Genomic DNA, 21,344 nt, shown 5'->3' on the forward strand with positions numbered 1-21,344 from the left:
TTAGTAACTGTTTTTGCTAAGGGAAAGAAATCCGAAGAGGATTTTTGCTTCTATGAAAAAAGGCAAAAAGCAAAAATAGCATTTGGTGTTTGTTTTGCAATGAATGATTATAGAGGCAGCACGCAGCTGAAGCAGGGAGAGAGGCATAGCCAAGGTCCTTCCCCAGAACTACACTCAGCATCTCAGCAGCAAGCACCATAGCTTTGAACAGTGTCTGTGAGCATCTGTGTTTTATCTTGATTTATTTTGCGCATCTGTTAGCAAAATGCGTCCTAAGGTAATTGCTTCTTTGCTTTATGCCGTTTCTGCTTATGAAAGGTTTCAAAGGAATGCTCTACTTCCAGATAGCAGGGGAATCCTGTGATACTAAATACTTATATAATGCTTACCACATGCGAGACACGGCTCTAAACACTTTGAACATATTTAGTTCTTTTAACAATCCTGTCAGGTAGATGCATTATACTTTACAAAAGAAGAAACGGAGGCACAAACAGGTCAAATTCATGGAAAATATGTAATTTAAACTCAAAAGTTTGGCAGTAGACAACTACCATGCTTTCACACACAGCACAATTTTGTGATTTACGTGACAATAGCAATTCCAAGAGGTGGGCATAGCAGACTCAAGCACACTCAAGAGACCACGTGGCCATGGGGCTATAGGGGTTTCTGGAAGACAGTAGACTACTCCAGCTCCTGTTTCAGTTCCTTCTATCACCTTCTACTGGATACATTTTGTTTGCTATTTAATTTGCATCACAATATGTTAATTTCTAGAATAAATTTATTACTGTTTTTCTGAAAGCAAAAATAATTAAGGAGAAAATAAATCAGCGAATGCCCCATTAAATAGAGCAGACACTTTATGGCCTGGAGTCTTTTCTTTTTTTTAAATGAAAAAAAAAAAAGCTTTTATTACTTTTATTTAAAAGCAATACACACTCATGGCTGAAAAATTAGAAAATCTCTATGTACAAAAGGGAGATGTCATCCGTTACACAGCTGCCTCACGATAACCACTTTTAATATCTTAGTACCTGCCCTTTCAGACCTATGCAGACATATGCTCGTTTGGGGTTTGTGTGTGTGTGTGTATTTAATGGGCTCATATAGCTTTGAAATAGACTTTTCACACAGCAATGTTTTGAATATGTTTCTGTGTCTATCAAAATTCATCAGCAACATCAGTTTTAGAGCTTAATTACTGTTCTGTTGTATTAAATACAAGAAATATGCCTCCTTTGCCCCATCCAGTTTTTCACTGTTAAAGGTGTGACAGGCTATTGTTTACTGGCAAATTTGGGACCCAGATGTTAACCACATTTCCATAACACCTCACCCCCTATCGTTCTTCCAAGGGCCTGAACCACCTTTTGTGCTGTTACTTCTTTGCTTCAAGGGTTATTTATGTAATGGTTTGCTTTGCGACTAGAGGAGGAGCAAAATTTCATTTTGAAATGGGGAAGGGCCAAGGGAAAGGGCAGAAAAGGAAACAGCGGCTGGTACCACACCCTCTCTCCATATTCTCAGTGGCCTGAGTTGAACATCTGTGCTGAGTTCTCCCAAAGACCCAACTGTTTTGTTTGGTTGGCTTACCTTGAGGGTTATAAATCCAGCTTAGAATCTATTAATAAAATATTCCCTATCATCCTACCTTCGTTATGACCTGGCAAAATTTGAATGTAGACTCCGGCACTCCTCACGAGCTCTGCACTGGAAGCTGCCCACTTCAATTTCCACCCCGGCTCTGTCCTGCACAGCGAGCCGCCTCGTGTACATGAGTAGAGACACCCCGGCCCCCTCAGCCAAGCTCGCTCCTCATCTGCCTCATCATTCCCCAGTCATCATTTGGCCTCCCCTCCAGCCTAGAGGTGTCTGTATCTGCTCTGCAGGCGGCCACGCCGGCCCCGGAAGTGGGCTTGGGACCCCTGGGCAGGGAGTCACAGGGGCTATGCTCTCTAGGGGGTGCTGAGTCAACTGAATCATTAATTATTTACATCTGAGACTTTGTTAATTCGAGTCTGAGTTTTGCACTACCACCAATGAGAGAAACATGTGATGATTGAAAACCAGAGTTTTGTTTTTACCCAGAATTGCTATAGTAGACAGTTGCATATAAAGTGTGATTACAGAAGACAACACTAAGCCCACGTGTCCTACGACGTGCCAGAACCTGCCCTTTCCCACCAAGCCCCTTCCCCAACTAGCCTGCCTTCCTCTTTCCAGTCCCTACTGTCAAATATACTCATTTGCACAGAGTTCTGGTCCGAAGCAGATCCTCGTTTTCATCTGTTTTTAAGTCTTGGCCGTGAGACACCAGCAGCACGCCATCACCCATCTCATGGATGAGCTCAGGTGTTCCCGTGCTCTTTCCTGGCAGATAATCCAGAGCACGCGTGGTTGTGCCTCACCACTCAGGAAGGAGTTTTCCCAATTCACTGAGAAGAAGAAGAAGTGCATTGTTCAAGTGTTCTCAGTTTCAGAACTGGCTTTTACACATGTTGAACTCCTGGCCTTTTCCTCCCTTATCTGCTTACAGGTGCCAGTGTAACATGGAGCATAGCCCCAGAGGAGAAACCTTGCAAAGGCAGCACTCTACAGAGGCTGTTGTTTCCCTAATCTACTTTCCTAGGGCTCGGAAAGCTCAACTGAAACAGTCAGCGGGATCCACCAGGTTCAAAGAGCAGTCTAGATGAGATCTAAAGGTGTTCTCTAAATCATTATGACGTTAGGAAGCAAAAAATAAATAAATAAGAAGGAGGGATGCAGGCATGTGACTGAAGTGTGCCTGGCACCCCTGCTTCACACATGCTGCTATAGCTGAAGTTACAGTACTCCTTAACCTTCACATCCTCCAGGGCTGCTCTTGCATCATCACGTTTCCTGCCCTTTTGATCTAATCTAGGTCAAATACACCCACCCCTCCAGCACTCTCTGGTCTCTTGCCCCTACTTGTCTTCTTAGAACTTACCACTAAATGCAGTTACATTACCCATGTGTCCATCTGTTGGACTCTCTTTCTGCCTCACTAGAATTCCGCTGGAAACTAGTTCATCTTTGCAACTGCATCTCCAATGCCTAGAACAGTGCCTGCCACACAGTGGGCACTCAATAAATATTTGTTAAATTAATGAACAGATTACTCAGTTTTGATTAAAAACACAGCGTTATTCATACATAATGGAATTCTGATATTAATTTCCAGTTCTTTCTAAGAAATGGGGACCATAAGTGACAATATACAATTATGTAATTATGTCAGTATTCTACTATAGTCTGAATATTACTTCTATGAAATTTTTTAAAAAAATCATAGGATATAGTATCAGAAACCAGTGTTCTGGCTAATTGCATGAGCAGTGAAATTTCAGTTCACCCAGGCAGCTGTCAAAGAATGGTGACTTCCTGGTCAGGCCAGGTGGTCCCACCGGGCCTGTGCAATCTTCTCACCTGCTTCTCCCAATAGGAAAGGAGGGGTGGGCATTCTCGCTGCTTCCTCAAGGTCAAAGTGAAGTACCATCCCTTCCCCACCTCTGCCCCAGCACCTGCCTAAAGAAAGGGGAGAGTAGAGGCAGGGCACAGTGTAGGTGGTGAGGTTGCCAGTCCTCAGGAGGAGGGAGTGAGCAGGCGATCCAGCCATCCCCTTCCTGGACCACTCCCGCTGGTTCTGAGTCCACCACTCACGGCCCATCCTTCCTGCTTCCAGCAGAAGACAGACGTGTAAGCAACACAGACATGCCACTGACCAATTCCAACTTAACTGTGGAAAAGGAGAAAAGACCAGCATTTAAGTTGCTTCCTGTCATCTAAATAAAGCAGTGTTTTGGCTGATGGAGCACGTGCCTAGGCTCCTATCTCAACATGGCAGGTGTTATGATGGCTACATAGATTTGAATCTCTCTCTAATTATATGCCTTTTGTTTTTAAATTAAGAATAAAACTTTTTATATCTTAAAGAAGGCTACATAGCTTTCACCTACAAAATGGCTTTACTTTCCACACCTGGCCCTTTGCTGGCTTTGGGTTGTTCCTTAACTGGTGAAGCTGACTGACAGATACAGCCCACTCCAAAGGAACAGCCCTCTCTCAAGGAATGGGTGATTTGTTGTAAATGTTTAGACACTCTGCTCAAAAATCAAACATCAATCAAAAGAAACAAAATTATGATTTTGTGCCCTTGAAAGCATTTTTTTTTTTGTAGTTTCTGCTAAAAAGAAAAATGCCCCCAAAGTGCATTGAAACCAATGCAACCAATCTTGAAATCCTTGACTAACAGAGACTACATTACAGAAGAATGTATTACTGGGCGGGCCTACTTAAAATAATACAGGTAACGTGTGGCTGCTTTTGTTTTATTTTTATTTATCCATCAATAATAATGAAAACTTTTCTGTATGTGTTGAATTCTTGTTCTTAGAAATATCATTTAGTAGTAGAGAATCCATAGAGATAAATGGGAGTTGTTGCACCATGTGTGTTTTTTGAAAGCACAAAAAAAGACGCTGTCCTGCTGTTTCACAGAGAGGCAATAGGAAAATCAGTGAGCTAGGGCGGGTTTGCTGAGATTGGTGATGAACTGAACCACACGCCATCAGGGCTGTTGTGAAGCGATGGGGCATCATTGGGAAATGAGGTCCAGGATTGTTCCTTAGCCCTATAGCTACTTTTGCACTCTGGTGACTTTCTTATTAGGCTGTCATCATGTTAACTGCTTAATGACAGACGGCCCTTGAGTGACATATACCTCTGCTGTGGGTCATATTACTGAGCGGTGCCCGCCCCTCATAGCCAGTTTGGTCCCATCTTCCAAGACAGTTGTGTGTAAACACAACTCTGATGATGCCAGCGCAGAGTATGTTCCAGAAAGCGTTCCCTTTAATCCCTGGCCCCAGCCAGCCCTTTACCACTGACATGGATTAAAGGAGCTCATTTGAGGATCACCATAGGCTCCAACTGGAAGAAAACACATTAGTAATGATTTTGACAGAAGCAGAGTTTGAGTTCCTGATAATTACTATTTCACCAAACCAACTGGGACGTAGGGCTGCAATGAGAAAGAAATGATTTTCCACGTATAATGGTTTTCACACTGCATGATACTATTAAACAACCATCATTAGCTACTAAAGTATGTACTACTCATTTTCCAGAGCCCTTTCTCTGCCAGGAAATTTAAGACCAAGAATGATCAATGAATGAGTCATCAGCATGATCACTGTTGATATAGGATATGCTGATTGAAATTATTCAGAAGACTGAAATGTATAAGGAATTATTACAGATGGTGATATTACACAGATATTAAAGCTCTTCTTGCAAGAGGCCCAAAGTTCATCTCTTTGTGTCTAAATTTTATGGGTTAGAAAAAAGAAGGTACTATCCATGGGATGCCTTGGGAAAATAGAACAAGGAGGTATTGGGCGATTTTCCAGGTTCTGTGCTAGGTGTTGTGGGTATAAAGAGAAATAAAATGTAGCCCCTGTTCTGGACAAGCTTACAGATTTAGAAGTGGGGACAGACAAGTACACACACACACAAATCACAGCACAGTGTGATAAACACAGTAATCAAAGTGTACACCTAGTACATGATAGCACAGGAGGGTGTAGCTGGTAGGAGAGAATTGAGGTGGGGGAAGAAAATCAGTCTGCCTAAGAATCTGCAACTTCCTAAATTAGGACTTCCATTCTCCCCTTCTTGAAAGCCATCTTCTTTCTTCTCTCATATGGAGAAATATTCAGATCATAGAGGCATAGGAAAGATAGTAACAGAAGAAGAGAGAAATGAGGGACAGCTAACTGTCTTGGAGAAAACAAGCTTATTTTAAGCTTTTCAAGGCTTTAGAATACATAATTAACTACATTAGCGTTCTTGTTTCTTTAAGAAATGCTTATATTAAATTGAGGTCTGAGAGGAAGGCAGATTCCTAACTGGGCTCCTGTCCTTAATATAATTATAAAACAGCTGCAACTCCAATCATATGTTGTTTAGCCCAGAAACATGCTGCCTTTTTCTTGGTTGTTTTCCTTTGTTCATGGATTAGTTCACAGATACAATGTTAAGAAATACATGGCTGAAAAGATTTGATAACACTGCATGGCTCATATCCATCTCAATCTCTCTTTTTATTGAAGAAAAATTCACATGACATAAAATTCATAATCTTAACCATTTCGAAGTGTACAATTCAGTGGCTTTTAGTACATTCACAGCATTGTGCAACCACCACCACTATCTAATTCCAGAAATTTTCATAACCCCCCAAAAAAACCCCATACCCATGAAGCACTCGTTTCCCATTCCCTCTCCCCCCTCAACCCCTGCCAACCTCTAAGCTGCTCTGTCTCTATGGATTTGGCTGTTCTGGATGTTTCATATAAATGGAATCATGCAATATGTGACTTTTGTGTCTGGCTTCTTTCACTCTGCGTAATGTTTTCAAGGTTTGTCGATGTTGTAGTGCGTTTTGAAATTTCATTCCTTTTTATGGATGGATCATAAAAAGATATACCACATTTTGTTTATCCATTCATCAGTTGATGGATATTTGGATTGTTGATCTCTTTGGCTACTATGAATAGTCCTGTTATGAAGATTCATGGACAGGGTTTTGTTCAAATACCTATTTTGGTTTTGGGGAGTAAATACCTAGGAGTGGAATTGCTGGGTCATATGGCGATTCTGTTTAACTTTTTGAGGAAGCATCAAATATTCTGAAGTTGCTGCATCATTTTTTATGCCCACCAGCAACATATAAGGGTTCTAATTTCTCCATATGCTCGTCAACATTTGTTATTTTTCTTTTCCTTAAAAAAAATTATTATAGCCACCCTAGTGGATGTAAAGTAGCATCTCATTTTCAATCTCTTTTCATGGATTAAAAATTCATCATAGAAACCACTTCACAAAGAAACAGAAAAGCATGGTCACATCAGGTCTTAAGTTTTCTTCTTTTGTATATGAGGCTACCAGTAAATTGAGAGGAGATTTCCCTAAGATGAGCTGCAGAATAAACATATGAGATCCTGAACAACGGAGCTGTGCTTTACAGGCTCCCATCACCCACTCCCCCTGGAGCAACCATGATCAAAGCCAAGGCATCTAGATGATGACTGTTGAAATGTCACCCCCCTGAGGAAGAGCCAGGTGTCTTTAGTCAGTGACTGGCAAAGAGGCATTTAAATCATTACGAGGCTTGGCTTGTTAAAAGCTCTGCTGGGGAAAAAGAAGCCGGTTTTTAAAAAACCTGATGAACATTCTTTTTTTTTTTCTCCATATGCACTGCATTTTTTAAGGAAAATGAAATACAACTAACCACGAATTCCACGTCCTACTTAAGATAAAGTAATTTGTTGAGATAAAGCAATGGGTTAAGCAGCTTGGGTCTTAGGAAATTTCAGATTTCTTCCCAGCACATTTCTCATTAATAATTCAGTGTCCATTGCACACATTCCTATGACAGTCTGTCATCTTTTCTTTTATCTCTGATTGCTATAATCAACACACTACAAAAGTTATTCTTTTGCTTTGAGGAGCACTTAGTTTTGAGAACTAAAGCACACCCATGCTAATGATACCCAGATAAAGCAAGGGGAAAATAGAAATTTTACTTTTTTTTTCCTTCCGATTTCTGCATCCATTTCTGCATTCTGGACTGCCTGGTACAAATATCCTCCATGAGGAATTCAGTTTCTGTTTAGGTTTGCCTCTCCTTAGTGTAAACTGTACTGATGGGAGGGAAGCTGAGACGCACAGCACAGTGGGTGCCGCGGGGCTGAGTGGAAAAACTAACAAAAACTGACACAAAGCTTAGGCTTGAAAGAGGCCCCACAGCACTAGGCTGCTGAAGGTCAGTCTTCCTGGGAACCTGCACGGTTCAGACAAAGACTTGAAGGGATCTTGAAAAGAACTGGGGAGCTGGATGGAGTGATTCTTCTTTGGACTGGAAAGCCAAAGGGAGCTCAGACTAGGGATGGTGGAAAGTCCTAGAGATCCTTAAAAATCATGATAATTGAACTTTTTTTTTTTTAAACACAGTAACTGTTCAGTTCCTAAATGAAGTCAGTGAGCTTTAGGCATGCCTACATTGATTTTTGTGTCTTAAAAGTTTAGGCACGTGGGACACATCCAGGGGCCTCAGAAAAGGCTGCAATCTTAAGTATTTCACGGAGAGACTCGAAGGTCGTCCGGATGTTCCTGGAGTTGGTGACAGGTCTGATCACCTGCCGGGCCCCGACTGGCATCCCTGCTCTCCCAGGCCTATACACTGTCCTCCCCCGGGGCCCACCAATTCTCCCGGGTACAAAGTACATCAGGGATGCGGGCGGAGCCTTTCCAAGCGGCGCAGCCGTATCTACACCCAGCGAACACCTAGACGGATTTCCAATACCGCGCCTGGCATGTTTGGGGTGGGGAGGGGGTGGGGAGGGGGCGGGGAGAGGGAGGCGGGGGGAGCCTCAGGCTCCTTCCGTGCCCCCCGGCGCGCGTCCTCCTTTCTGCAGTCGATTTTCCTCTGGGAGACGCAGGGGGCTCTGGGCACTACAAGCTGTATTAAGAGATTCGCAATGGTTTTCTCAGGCCTCCGAACGCTCCCTCCCTCGAAGAGCTGCCTGCGGGGTTGTAACGCAGGAGTCCCTAACGCACAGTTGCTCTGCTTCTTCCTGCTAACGTTCGCGGCGTAGGGTCAGTTTCCGCGACTCTTCAGAGTATATCTGAATGGGCGCCTGTGCTGGGGTCCCGCCCAAGGAAAGAAGTGGGACCGCACGAAGAACGTCACCGCGCTACCAGACCGCACAGGCACTTTGCACGGGCCACCTACGCGTCGGTCTGGAGGTACCGTGCCCTGGGTAAGGACTTCCGCAGCGGTTCTCAGGGGCAGGGCAGGCGGGGGCGGGAGGTGGGAGTTTGGGGCCCTGGACGACTGGACGGGAGTGGGTCCCCCAGGGTGGGGCAGCAACTGAGGGAAACGGAGATGAACTCCAGCCATCCGTGCCTAGGGTCTGCTTCAGTCTTTGCTTCGGATGGAAGCAGGGTGGGATGGGACAGAATCTCCACGTTTGTTTCCCACCCACCCTCCAGGAAAGCGGAGAAACTCCCCAGGTCCCCCTGAAGGATGGGTAAAGGGGTGCTGCAGGGGAACCCCGGAGCAGCTGCTCTAGTCGATCGGAGCTCAAAACTGGGAAGGAAAAAATTGGGCGAGGGGTGATAAGCCACCTATATCGCCTACCTCCCTCTCTTTCTCCGCCCACCCCCCCCCCCCCATTTTCGTAGCTGCTGACGCGCGGGTGGTGCCCATTAATCATTCACCAGCCCACAGCCGCGGCAGTTAATGGCTGTGCCGCGCGGGGCTCTAGTCTCCCGGCCTCTCCTCTCCACGTTCGCGTGTGCCCAGGTGCCCTGGAGCGGCGAGCGGCTGCGCGCAGGCAGCCGCTGGGCGATGCGCTCCGCCGGCGCCGGAGGAGCCGCGCTCCCTGCAGTCTCTGAGCGCTTCCCCCAGGCGCCCAGCGGCTGTGAGCTGCGGGCGGACGGCCGGGGTGCCAAGTGACAGCGCAAGCGGCGGGGGCGCCAGGAGAACGCCCCAGCCCTGGCAGCCCCATCGGCCCCCATCAGCTGAGATGTTCCCCAATGGCACCGCCTCCTCTCCCTCCTCTCCTAGCCCCAGCCCAGGCAGCTGTGGCGAAGGCGGAGGCAGCAGGGGCCCCGGGGCCGGAGCTGCAGACGGGATGGAGGAGCCGGGGCGAAATGCGTCCCAGAACGGGACCTTGAGCGAGGGCCAGGGCAGCGCTATCCTCATCTCTTTCATCTACTCCGTGGTGTGCCTGGTGGGGCTGTGTGGGAACTCCATGGTCATCTACGTGATCCTGCGCTACGCCAAGATGAAGACGGCCACCAACATCTACATCCTCAACCTGGCTATCGCCGATGAACTGCTCATGCTCAGCGTGCCCTTCTTGGTCACCTCCACGTTGCTTCGCCACTGGCCCTTCGGCGCGCTGCTCTGCCGCCTCGTGCTCAGCGTGGACGCAGTCAACATGTTCACCAGCATCTACTGTCTTACTGTGCTTAGCGTGGACCGCTACGTGGCCGTGGTGCACCCTATCAAGGCAGCACGCTACCGCCGGCCCACCGTGGCCAAGGTCGTGAATCTGGGCGTGTGGGTGCTATCGCTGCTCGTCATTCTGCCCATCGTGGTCTTCTCGCGCACGGCGGCCAACAGTGACGGCACGGTGGCCTGCAACATGCTCATGCCCGAGCCCGCCCAGCGCTGGCTGGTGGGCTTCGTGCTGTACACTTTTCTCATGGGCTTTCTGCTGCCCGTCGGGGCCATCTGCCTGTGCTACGTGCTCATCATCGCCAAAATGCGCATGGTGGCCCTCAAGGCCGGCTGGCAACAGCGCAAGCGCTCAGAGCGCAAGATCACCCTGATGGTGATGATGGTGGTGATGGTGTTTGTCATCTGCTGGATGCCTTTCTATGTGGTGCAGCTAGTCAACGTGTTCGCAGAGCAGGACGACGCCACGGTGAGCCAGCTGTCGGTCATCCTCGGCTATGCCAACAGCTGCGCCAACCCCATCCTCTATGGCTTCCTTTCAGACAACTTCAAGCGCTCTTTCCAGCGCATCCTTTGCCTCAGCTGGATGGACAACGCCGCCGAGGAGCCGGTCGACTACTACGCCACGGCCCTCAAGAGCCGCGCCTACAGTGTGGAGGACTTCCAGCCTGAGAACCTGGAGTCCGGCGGCGTCTTCCGTAATGGCACCTGCACGTCCCGGATCACTACTCTCTGAGCCCGGGCCAAGCAGGGGCTTTGTACCAAGAGAGGGGGAGGGTGAGGAGAAAGGAAGGTCGGGTGCGAGAGGTGAAAGTATTCCAGGAGTCAGGGTGCAATGGAAAAAGTGGGGCTAGGACACTGCGCTAGACCCGGGAAAGGCGCGCGACCAAGGTGGAATTGGACGCTTTGCTTATAAACTGGGAAGACTAGCGGGCCCCTTTCTCCTCTTTCGCTTCTTCCTCCCCTGCGATTGCACTTCTGCATCCCTCTTTGCTCCTCCCTTGGCAATTTCGGTCTTTCTTTCCGCCCCGTCCTACCGGTGCAGATCGTGAACTTATTAACGTCGCCAACTCAGCCTGACCCTCAGCCCCGCCAGCCGTTGTTTCTGTTTAAGCTGAGCCACGGTTTACCGCCACGGGTTTCCCTCGGGAAAACCCAGCTGGCCCTCCGCCGCGCCCTGCAGGGCCCCTCGCTCGCCAGATTCTGCTTGATGCCTCTAGCGGAGTCTCGAGAACCACCACTCTCCCTTTCTGCAGCCCTACTGTAAAGGAAGTCAGACTTGAGAAGGATCTAGGCAGCAGGTCCTTTCTCCCACCCTCGGGTGAAGGAAGGTGCGCGCTTCGCCGAGCCCCTCCGCCCCTCCTACTCCACCCAGAGCGGAGCCAGGTGCTTAGTAAAATCGGTCCCGCGCTTCGAACCCCAGGCATCCTGCAGTCCTTACCCAAACCTCACTTTGGAGCAAAAAGGAGCTGAGAACAAGCGACTAGGGGTTTTTAAAAGATTCCGGGCTTTGGTGGGTGAGGAGGGCTTGTAATGGAAGCCACCCTCCCGCCCTGCTCACAAACGGCTCTTTTAGTTTCAAAGACCAAGAGCTAGGCACTCCCGGGGCGCTGGTCTGCATTAGGGCAGGAAGGACAGGGCGCACTTTCCCCAGGGGCCGCCCGGGAGCTTGGCTGCAGCTCCACTAGGCTTTCTCCTTCACCCAAGCTTCTGGAGGTGCACATCCAACAGTAACGACAGGCACCGGGCCGGGACCTCAGGTGACGGCTTCCCAGTCTCGGCCGATCCCGACCGCGTCGCCGCCACCTGCAGGTAGAGGGTGCGGCCTGCCCGACCCCTGAGGGCTGCTGCCTTTCAAGCGGTGCCTAATAAGTTATTTTCTTGCTTAACATATTTATTTATTTATTTGTGGAGTTTGAAAATTGTGTCTCTGCTTTCCTTTTCTCCACTTGCCTAGCCCAGGGCCTCTTCTTCGGGACACCGGCTATGGGGCGGGCGCGGAGGTGGCAGTGGGGAAAACTCTCTCCCCAAGGTCCCGTCCAAACCTTTCCTTTGTGCTAGGCCCTCTTTTCTTATCCTTTCCTCTAGCTTTTCTACTTTTGCTTGTGTTCAGTGAAGTTTGGAGAGTTTTTCGTACTTATGTAGTCTCTTGTTTGTCTTATAATAAATACATAATGTGGGTTAGCCTTCTCCAATGCAGAGTGGAAAGTCCCGAACTCCTAGCTTTCAACATCACCCTACATATAATTTGAATATATACTATATTCAAATAATATATACTGTATTCAAATCATAATATACTCACATACTATATATATTTGTTTATCTTGCTCCCTTATCATGAGTCCGTGAAACATTTGCCAAATACAGTCACTAACAGTGGCAGGTGTGAGACTGGCTAGAACACTTTCAGATACGAGGGTTCAAGCAGCCCTCAAACTTAGAACTCGGAAATCTGATTCAGACAGACTTTAATCGGTGCCGAGGATTCCCCTGCTTATGTCCCTGCTTCCTCTAGGTTCCAGCATAGGTGATTCTAACATACAATCTAGTTAACATGATCACTTCTTTTGAAGACATTGAAAGCAGAGTAATTTGTGTCTGTGTTTAATCTGACCACTTCATTGGAAGCCTGAGCAGGGCGAGGACCAATAATTTTACTTCTTTGTGTTTCCTGTATTGCTTTAGGATGCTGGCTTGTACATAGTAGGCACTAAATACATGTTTGTTGGTTGATTGTTTAAGTAAACCAGAGTGTATTGCAACAATCGGAGAGTTCGCAACATCTGGGGTTCTCAGGTTCCCTCACTGACATGACACACAATGGTTGAAATCACCATGGAAAAATATGTTTTGTGTATATTTGCTTCAAGAACATTGTGCTTTCCTGAAAGCAGCAACCAATAGTTAAAATGTCCCTAATGTTTTGTTTAATGAACAAATATGCTTTTGGTCGTAAATTTGAAAGTTTAGATCTGTCATTTAAAAATCATGCATATTATTACTCCTTTGGAAAATAGATTTTTAATAGTTAAGAACAGTGAAATTTACAAATAAAAATCTTGATCACTATCCTCTTTTGAGGACACAGATCTAGTGCTCTTAACCTGTTACCACTGTAATATTAACTAAATAAACAAATGTATTATGTGGCTGCAAGTTGTCTGACTTTGCCATTGGAATTTTCCTGTTTCAACAGATTACTTAAAACACACAAATTGGCTTGGTTGCTCTTTCATAGATTTTAAGAAGACAGATTTCGATTACCTTTGGAATTTTTACCAAGATTGAAGTTATGATTTGATTTTTTCTGGTAAAGAAAAGTCTGTTAGTTCAAAGAGAGAGAGAGAAAAAGAAAAAAAAAAAACCGAGTCAGTATGAATAGGAAGTACTCTATGGTTTGCTGTTGTTACCAAACTAACTAGATGATATCACAGTCTCTCACAGATTAAATTACTGTCTGCCCTCATTTATGACCTCAGACTTTGTTGTGGGAGCTAAGTAATTGCTAATTTACATCCCAGGGAAAGGAAATGGAAGGAAAAAAAAAAAAAAGTGATCACCTAAAGATGTTTCAGAGGGCAATAGGTAAAGGGAATATAAAAATCAGATTTCAACATAAAAGAAGAAAGACATATTCTATGCTTTGTTCAATGATGGCCATTTCCATCCCTGGAAAAATTTAAGAAGGTACTAAAGGAGTTTTTTTGTTTTTTGTTTTTTTAAACAGACTTTATTTTTTTAGAGTGATTTTATTTTCACAGCAAAATAAGGAGAAAGGAGTATTTTCCAAGCAGTGATTCCAGAAGCAGGGTAGGGGAACTGTGGCCTTCAAATACCTTCAAGTGCCTTGTAACTGTAGGCTTTATAGTTCTGTACATTATCTCAGCTGGACTTGTTTTTATTACTTTTAAAAGCTATAGCAAGGTGGCAAATTGAACTCATAACTTTGATGTGCAGAGAAAACATTTTGTTCTTTTGGTTTTAACTAATCTGAACATAATTCCAAGCCCCTTCCAACTGGTTAGCTGGGAGGAAAAATTAGATAAATGTTCAAACATCCAACTGAGCTGATAATGTAAATAGCCATTTTCAGAAACTTTCAACTGTCTCTCGGCTGGCCTCCCTTTCCCCTTTTATCATCTCTAAAATGGCTTTAGAGTGAACACTGGGAGAGACTTTGTGTCACAATGGAGGAAGGGACGAGGTGGGGTCCTTGGAAAAGCAGCTCTATCTGCCCTTGGCTCTCTGGGAACTGGTCATTTGTCACCTGGATGATTCCTGGTTGCAGTTTGTTGAAATCAGCAGCTTTTGGAGCCTGTGATCTGACTTCTCAGCTTGGTGAGGGCTGCGCCACAGCTCCTGTGGGCTGCAACCCTCTCAGAGTCTTCTGGGGGTTCTCATACAGCCCACCAGCCTGGGGTCTACCCCTGCCTCCGAAAGCAGTGACCTGGCCCTGCCGCAGCAGGCAGCCCTGTGGTGAGCCTCTTCGCTCAGTGACCACAGGGGGTCTAGGGTGGCTCTGGACTGGTGACCCTCAGGAACTCTTCTGGCTGATAACTTTTCCTGTGGCTCTGTCTCAGGTAACTTTTTCTGTGGCTCTGTCTCAGGTCTTTTGCATCTCTCCTTACCTTTGTCAACCTCACTCATGAAAAACATTCCACACACCCTGCATCCGTGTTACACTAGAGGAAACGCATACGACTTGAGTCCTTGAGTCTTAGCCTTTGATGTGTGAAGGCAGGAAAAAAAAGAATTTAGAAATCTCTAGGCAACCCCTATCCTCCCTACCTCACCTGATTCCCAAGCCTTTCTGCACTGCCTAGAATTTGGAAACAAGCTCTCTCTTATGCTAAGAGCGTTGAGCCTCACCTCGGGGTGAGAGACAGCAATGAAACATTGATGGAGGAAGGTAAAATGTATCAGTTTAATGTCCTTGCTCTCTCTCTTACTGGGGACCTCTGTGTTCTCAGAGTGGAATTTCTGAGGCCATCTTCTCCCCCCAAGAATGGCCCAAGAAAGGATCACGTTTGAAAATCTTTGATGCTTCATCCAATTTAACACTGACCATTGAAAAATGCTGAATGTATGGTTTGGGCCTGAGGAAAAAGGCAAGGAGTTCTCCTGGAAAATATTATTCAAGATACATTTTTTAAAATTGTGATATATTCTCAACATATTTTAAACAAATAATAGAGATGTCATATTTATATCAATCTTCTAAAAAACACTTTGGTAGTAGGGTTATGTCTTGCAAATCTTGTTCATTCCCTTCTCCATTCTAGCGTGCCACATCAGAGAGGTTAGGTCCTTAACTATAATGATTCATAGACAGTTGCATAATTGTTACAGTAGTGTGTGCTTTAAAAACAAGGTATTGCAAAGTCTGTGCTGCTGTCTTGCTGCACCATACATCTCTGAGCCCATGAGAACCTCTTCCACATATTCAGACGGATATCTTGCTTTTCATTCAACACATTTCATTTGTTGGTGTTAAAAGAAGGCAGAGAGGTTCAACATTGTTACATGGTTTCCAAAGATGGAGGCAGGTGCCCATATAATGTTATAAGTGATTATTTACTGCTTTGCTGAATATCTGGAGACAGGGTACTGTATTGAGTGTGCTCCTGAGAGAACTGCCTTAGGGATGATCAGATACATCCAGCTTCTGATTTCACCCATAAGGAGAAGGAAGGTGCTCCTGCAGTGATGACACAGCTTGTGAACAGAAGCAACCAGTTCAAACTAAAATATCAAAACACCTGCTTGTCCAACTGTTGGGTAGAGAAAAGCATCATTTAAAAAGGAGATATAATTTTATCTAAAAGCCCTTTGGTAAAATGTTCACTTTGATGATAAACTTAACTATTGTCAAAACATATATCAAATGCAATCTTCTTGGCCTAAAGCTGGAAATATTATACTTATTTAAGGCTAAGACTACAGGCATGCTTCTAATATTCTTTGGAATAATAATGAGCTTAAGACTCTAAAAATAAATACCTCTTTAAGCCAGACTGATTCAAGTCTTCAGTTTTGAGTGGACAAGATGTATAAAATGAAATGAGATGTGGCCATCAGCTAACATACTATCTCTGCAGCGGAATTCAACTCTATGCCCCTCCTCAGCACCTACATGCCGGGACCAGACACAGACCACGACCTCCAGTGCTCCCAGCTTTAAAAATTTAAGAAAGATTTACTATGTATCAGACTCCATTTGGAGGGAGACTTATTAGGGAGATGCTGTAGAATAGCACTTTTTCTGTAAAAAGTTCTGACTTTCACAATAATAATACCTGTATCAAAAGACAACCAATACTTCATTTAAATTTAAAGAGAGAGAGGGAAAAAAAAATCTGAGACAAGATAGGCAAGCAGGAAAATATTTTACGATAACACATGTGACTTGCATGACTATTCTAGGAAAGGCTGCCCAAATATTGATGAACAGTAACTCTCAATAGTGTTCTTTCTGTCTCTATAACCCTTGAACAATTCATTAATCTAGCTAATATTATTAGCAGTGGCAAAATGTCTATTCAAAGTCAATAATTAAATTAAACATTCTCCTTCATGTCCAATGAGCCACTGTAACTAGCAAAATCAACCAGATGTCTGCATGTCTATTTCAAAATACCCTCAAGTCTCCCTATATAAAACTCGGTGTGGAATCTGAACTTAAACACACACAAGGTAATTAATTAAGCAAAAAGGGATTTCTTAGGTAATAACTGGTGAAACAGAACTTCAGACCTCTGCCCCCCACCTCCTTTCCCTTTTAAGTTCCCATTTCCTAACTCTCCTCCCCCCAGCCTGGGACTCTTTGTTTTCTGACTTTTCCCACTTCTCCCAATAGAGCTTTTCTCAGAATTTCTTTTGATTTGTAGTTTACATCATTGACTAGGCTTCAGGTGTTATTTTCCAGAAACAAAGTTTTTTAATAAGGACATAGTATCAGAAGGTCAGGCAGCAGTATCCTTGAAATTATATGTTTCTAAGGCAAATATTTCTTAACAAGTGGTCTATAGCCCTGCATCAGAATCACCCAAGAACTTAAAAAATGTATGTTCTCTATGCTCCACCTTAGAGATTTTGATTCATTAGGTCTGGGGTGAGCCTTGGTATTTCTAAAGTACTTTCAAGTTTGAGAAGTAGCGATTTAACTGTTAAGAGCATGGAGTCAGCCATCAGCAGACTGGCTCTGCTTTCTTCATTAGGTGATACTGGGCGAGGTAATCTCCATGATGCACATTCATCTGTAAGATCAGGGTAATAATACCTCCATTATAGGGCTATTATGATGAGATGATGCATGTCCAACGCCAAGCCAGTCAGAACTCTTTTAGTTGTGAATGAACGAAAACCTAATTAGCTCACATAACTGAACATTCTCGAGGAAGATCTGGCTTCACAGTGTACTTGATCTGTAACTCGGTACGATCTTTTTTTTTTTCAGTCTCCTTTTCTCATCTCTGACTTTCTCAATCTTGGCTCTATTTTCAGATTGGCTATTCCTGTGTAATTACAGACAGCTGCAGAAAACTGAAACATGACATTTTTCCAGGTTCAAATTTCAGGGGAAATAGTAAAAATGATTCTCCCTAATTAGACTGTCTGAGATCATTTGTTGGGAGGCATCCCTCCATGTGTCTCTCACCCTCCATGCACCCTGCTGGGTAGGCCAAGAATATGAGGCACTGACGACTTTTTACCTAGATTATTTCTCAAGGTTGTGTTCGCAGCAAGCAATCTTGAGCAAGGACAAAGAGAAGGCTTGATTACTGCTTACTATAAATTGGTGGTTTTCCCAAGATCAGTGTCCCTCAGCTGTGACACAGACCCATTGCTTCACACCATCCATCTGGGCTCACACTGCCTCACCCCCGTGAGAATCAGGGGCAAATGGAACTAAGGCAAATCGTGTTGCTTACTGGCTGCACAGTTCTTTGTCTCTGACTCAGAAATCTTGTGTCTTCTGCTGGCATCAATGAAATAGCAACAGACCAATTTATTAGCTTGTAAGTAGAGTAAAATCAAATTCCAGATCCTGATAGTATCTACCACTGAATCCATTAGCCAGGCCTGGGGTTTATGGTTGGCTGGGCTTGCGTGATACATTCTACTTTTGGAGCTGGGAGTGTCAACTCCACCCAGAAGTGGGAGGGGCAGTGGGACAGATCCCAAGAAGAAAAGTTATATACAATTACCCAGAGTAGATAATGAAGGGTATGTTATGTGGCAAAAATAAAATTAAATAAGAATCATCTACAAATGTCAGGCACAGATTCAGGAGCCATATATATATGTCAGATTCTATTATTAGTGTATCTGCAGAGGAAGTAGAAAATTAAAGTGAGTCAGGTTTTAAAATTCTTCTATTTGACCTAGCCATATATTTAAGTATTAAATAAGTATTAAATACTTTAATATACAAAACTTTACATCATTTCTTTAAATGTAAGAACATATGAAAGTTTAGCAAAATTTATTTTTATTTATGTAATAAAATGATAAAATTAGTGATATTATTTATTTGGGAAATTCAAAATATCTCACAAACTATACTTATGGATTCCATAGGATGTTAAGAAAATGAATCACCCTGTGCATCAGATTCTACATCTTTAAAATGAGGATGATTAGACATCAATCCAGATTAGTAACAATTTATTACATTCCTATAAGATTAATGACATTAAATATATTTTAAAATAAGGTTATAAAGGCATTTTTATGTTATACAGAGCACACAGTTAAGCATATTGAGATGGCATTGAGATCAGGAACACATAGGAACAACATGAAGTGATATACAAAGGTCTGTATATCAGATACTAAAATATAGCTCAAGTTATATCTTATCATCAGCAATTAGGAAAATGTTAGCTGTAAATACAGTGTTAAGAAATAAGATAGCCTACTGCAGCCAGAAGCAGGTACCAATGATTAGTAAAATAATATCCAGATATATGGATTTCCTTCTGTTTTACTGTGGCTTACAAATACATCTGTGTGCCACTTATTTGGGGCCTGAAATATCATCACAAAGATAACCAACTGCCAGGAATTAGACTGACAGTTTCAGCTCCCCTCGATTTTATAGCAGTTACATAAAACTGTCAGTAACCGGAGTTTAAAATGTAGCAGCAGGGCCGGCAGGGAAGAAAAGAGAAGTCATATTTATTCAGTATCTACTTTGTAAGTGATACATTTTGCCAGATGCTTTTACGTGCTATCTCATTTGGCCTTCACCAAAATTCCTATGAACTAGAAATCTCCATTTCTCTTACAAAGCAAGGAAAGAGAGAGAGAGAAACACACGAAAAACATTTTAAAAAACCCCTACCCCCCACTTTTCTAGCATGCTAAAGCTGGTAGTTGACAGAACCAGGACTAAAAGGCACACCTATTGGCTCCAACATGATCCTTCTACCCTACAGTTAAAGTCTTTTTAAATGGCATGCAGATTCCATTCCACAAACTACACAGAAATGGGAAAAGTCTGACTAGCGCCTCAAGCTTTACAAACCATAGTGACCAAAAATCAGATCAACACGCTACTCACGGTCCATACCTAAGGAGAAAAAATGAAATAAATTACTGGTGAATACTAAAGAAACTGTAATATTCCTCACAGAGACAATCAGTTTGTCTACAGGAAACACCAGTTTCACCTCTAAGTCGAATGCGGCCGTGTCAGGACCCGCTCCGGACAGGAGACGGCGTAGCACAGTGATTAAGAGGGTGGGGTTAGAAATCAGAACGCCTAGTTTAGAATCCTGGCTTTGAAAATCACCGACTATGTCACTATGGGCAGGTTATTTACCCACTCATGCTTCATATATCTTAATTAAAAAATAAGAATAAAAATAATTTCTGCCCCATAATGTTAGCAAAGTGACAGCAAGTCTTTTCAGCATTTTTTTTTTTTTTTAAATTTTTTATTTATTTATTTATTTATGGCTGTGTTGGGTCTTCGTTTCTGTGCGAGGGCTTTCTCTAGTTGCGGCAAGTGGGGGCCACTCTTCATCGCGGTGCGCGGGCCTCTCACCATCGCGGCCTCTCTGGTTGCGGAGCACAGGCTCCAGACGCGCAGGCTCAGTAATTGTGGCTCACGGGCCTAGTTGCTCCGCGGCATGTGGGATCTTCCCAGACCAGGGCTCGAACCCGTGTCCCCTGCACTGGCAGGCGGATTCCCAACCACTGCGCCACCAGGGAAGCCCTCAGCATTTTTTATGTACTTCAATAATCCTTTTCATTTATATACCTATCAGAGACATAGCGATAGTTCAAGAACAATGAAAACCAGAAACAGTTTTCTTTTCACTTATGAAGATACAATAAACATGTTTCAATTATTAGGAATTAAATAATTAAGAAACATTAAAATAATTATCAGATACTACAACTTTAATGCCCATTAGAACGGGACAAAACCCCAGAGTTTAGAAGGCAAAATTCTAGATGAGCAACATTAATTCAGTCCCATAAACTACTATAAACAGCTTTTAGGACATTAGTAACAGTTGGGATTTTTTTTCCCTCTCTATTTAAACTAGTAAGTTGTTCTGCTGTAACAATAGTGTAAAGTGATTGAAAAGCATTAAACTAAAATCTTTTTACCTAGTACTCTGTCAATTAAGAGGTCATGTCATTTGGCAGGATACCAATTGAATACCCTGAGTTAGTCAAATGAATAGAGTCTAGTTAAGGAGAGATGAGAAACTCAGGGAAAAAAATTCTTCCCAAATATTAAAAACTGATTTATTAAAATAGAAAACAATTTATCTGCTTATAATTTTTTCTTGTAAATTATCTCGAATCCATGAGCAGGAGGAGTAGTATGCAAAACGAAGAGGTAAATATGCAAAGCACGATTTCAAACAGCTGTGGCAACTTTTAAGCTGGGGTCTGCCAAGGTTTTTTGTTTATTTTAATGAGTGCTCTCTCACCTGCAGCTGCATCACTCACCCCATTTGCAAACCAAGGCCGGGTCTATAAAAAATAAAATTGACTGCATCCATTCCTCTGAGAGTTAATCCTTTTCCTATGGCAATATCTTCTCCAAAGTGAGAATCTCTAGAATCATCACCACCAATATCCGGTTACATCCCATTTCAAAATGAAATAAAACCGACTCCACTCTAACTTAAATATATATTCAAGTTTTCCTATTGTATTTTTTTTTCCCCCTGACAAAAGCACAGGGGAAACCAAGGGGAAGCATTTGGCAAGCCAAGTGATGGGTTTTTGCAAAGATGGTCAACAGCATGAGGAGGATGAAGGT

The 21,344-nt window shown here is 43.8% G+C and overlaps 1 protein-coding gene across 1 annotated transcript; it reads left to right on the forward strand.

Annotated features, from left to right (window-relative positions):
* The first annotated feature begins 9,566 nt into the window (after positions 1 to 9,566).
* On the forward strand, positions 9,567 to 10,790 carry SSTR1 (somatostatin receptor 1). The gene has a single exon (XM_059915676.1). The coding sequence runs from the start codon at positions 9,618 to 9,620 to the stop codon at positions 10,788 to 10,790; it is 1,173 nt and encodes a 390-aa protein (XP_059771659.1). The 5' UTR covers positions 9,567 to 9,617.
* The last annotated feature ends 10,554 nt before the right edge of the window (positions 10,791 to 21,344 follow it).

Source organism: Balaenoptera ricei, chromosome 2 (assembly GCF_028023285.1).
Source record: "Balaenoptera ricei isolate mBalRic1 chromosome 2, mBalRic1.hap2, whole genome shotgun sequence".
Taxonomy (NCBI): Eukaryota; Metazoa; Chordata; class Mammalia; order Artiodactyla; family Balaenopteridae; genus Balaenoptera; species Balaenoptera ricei.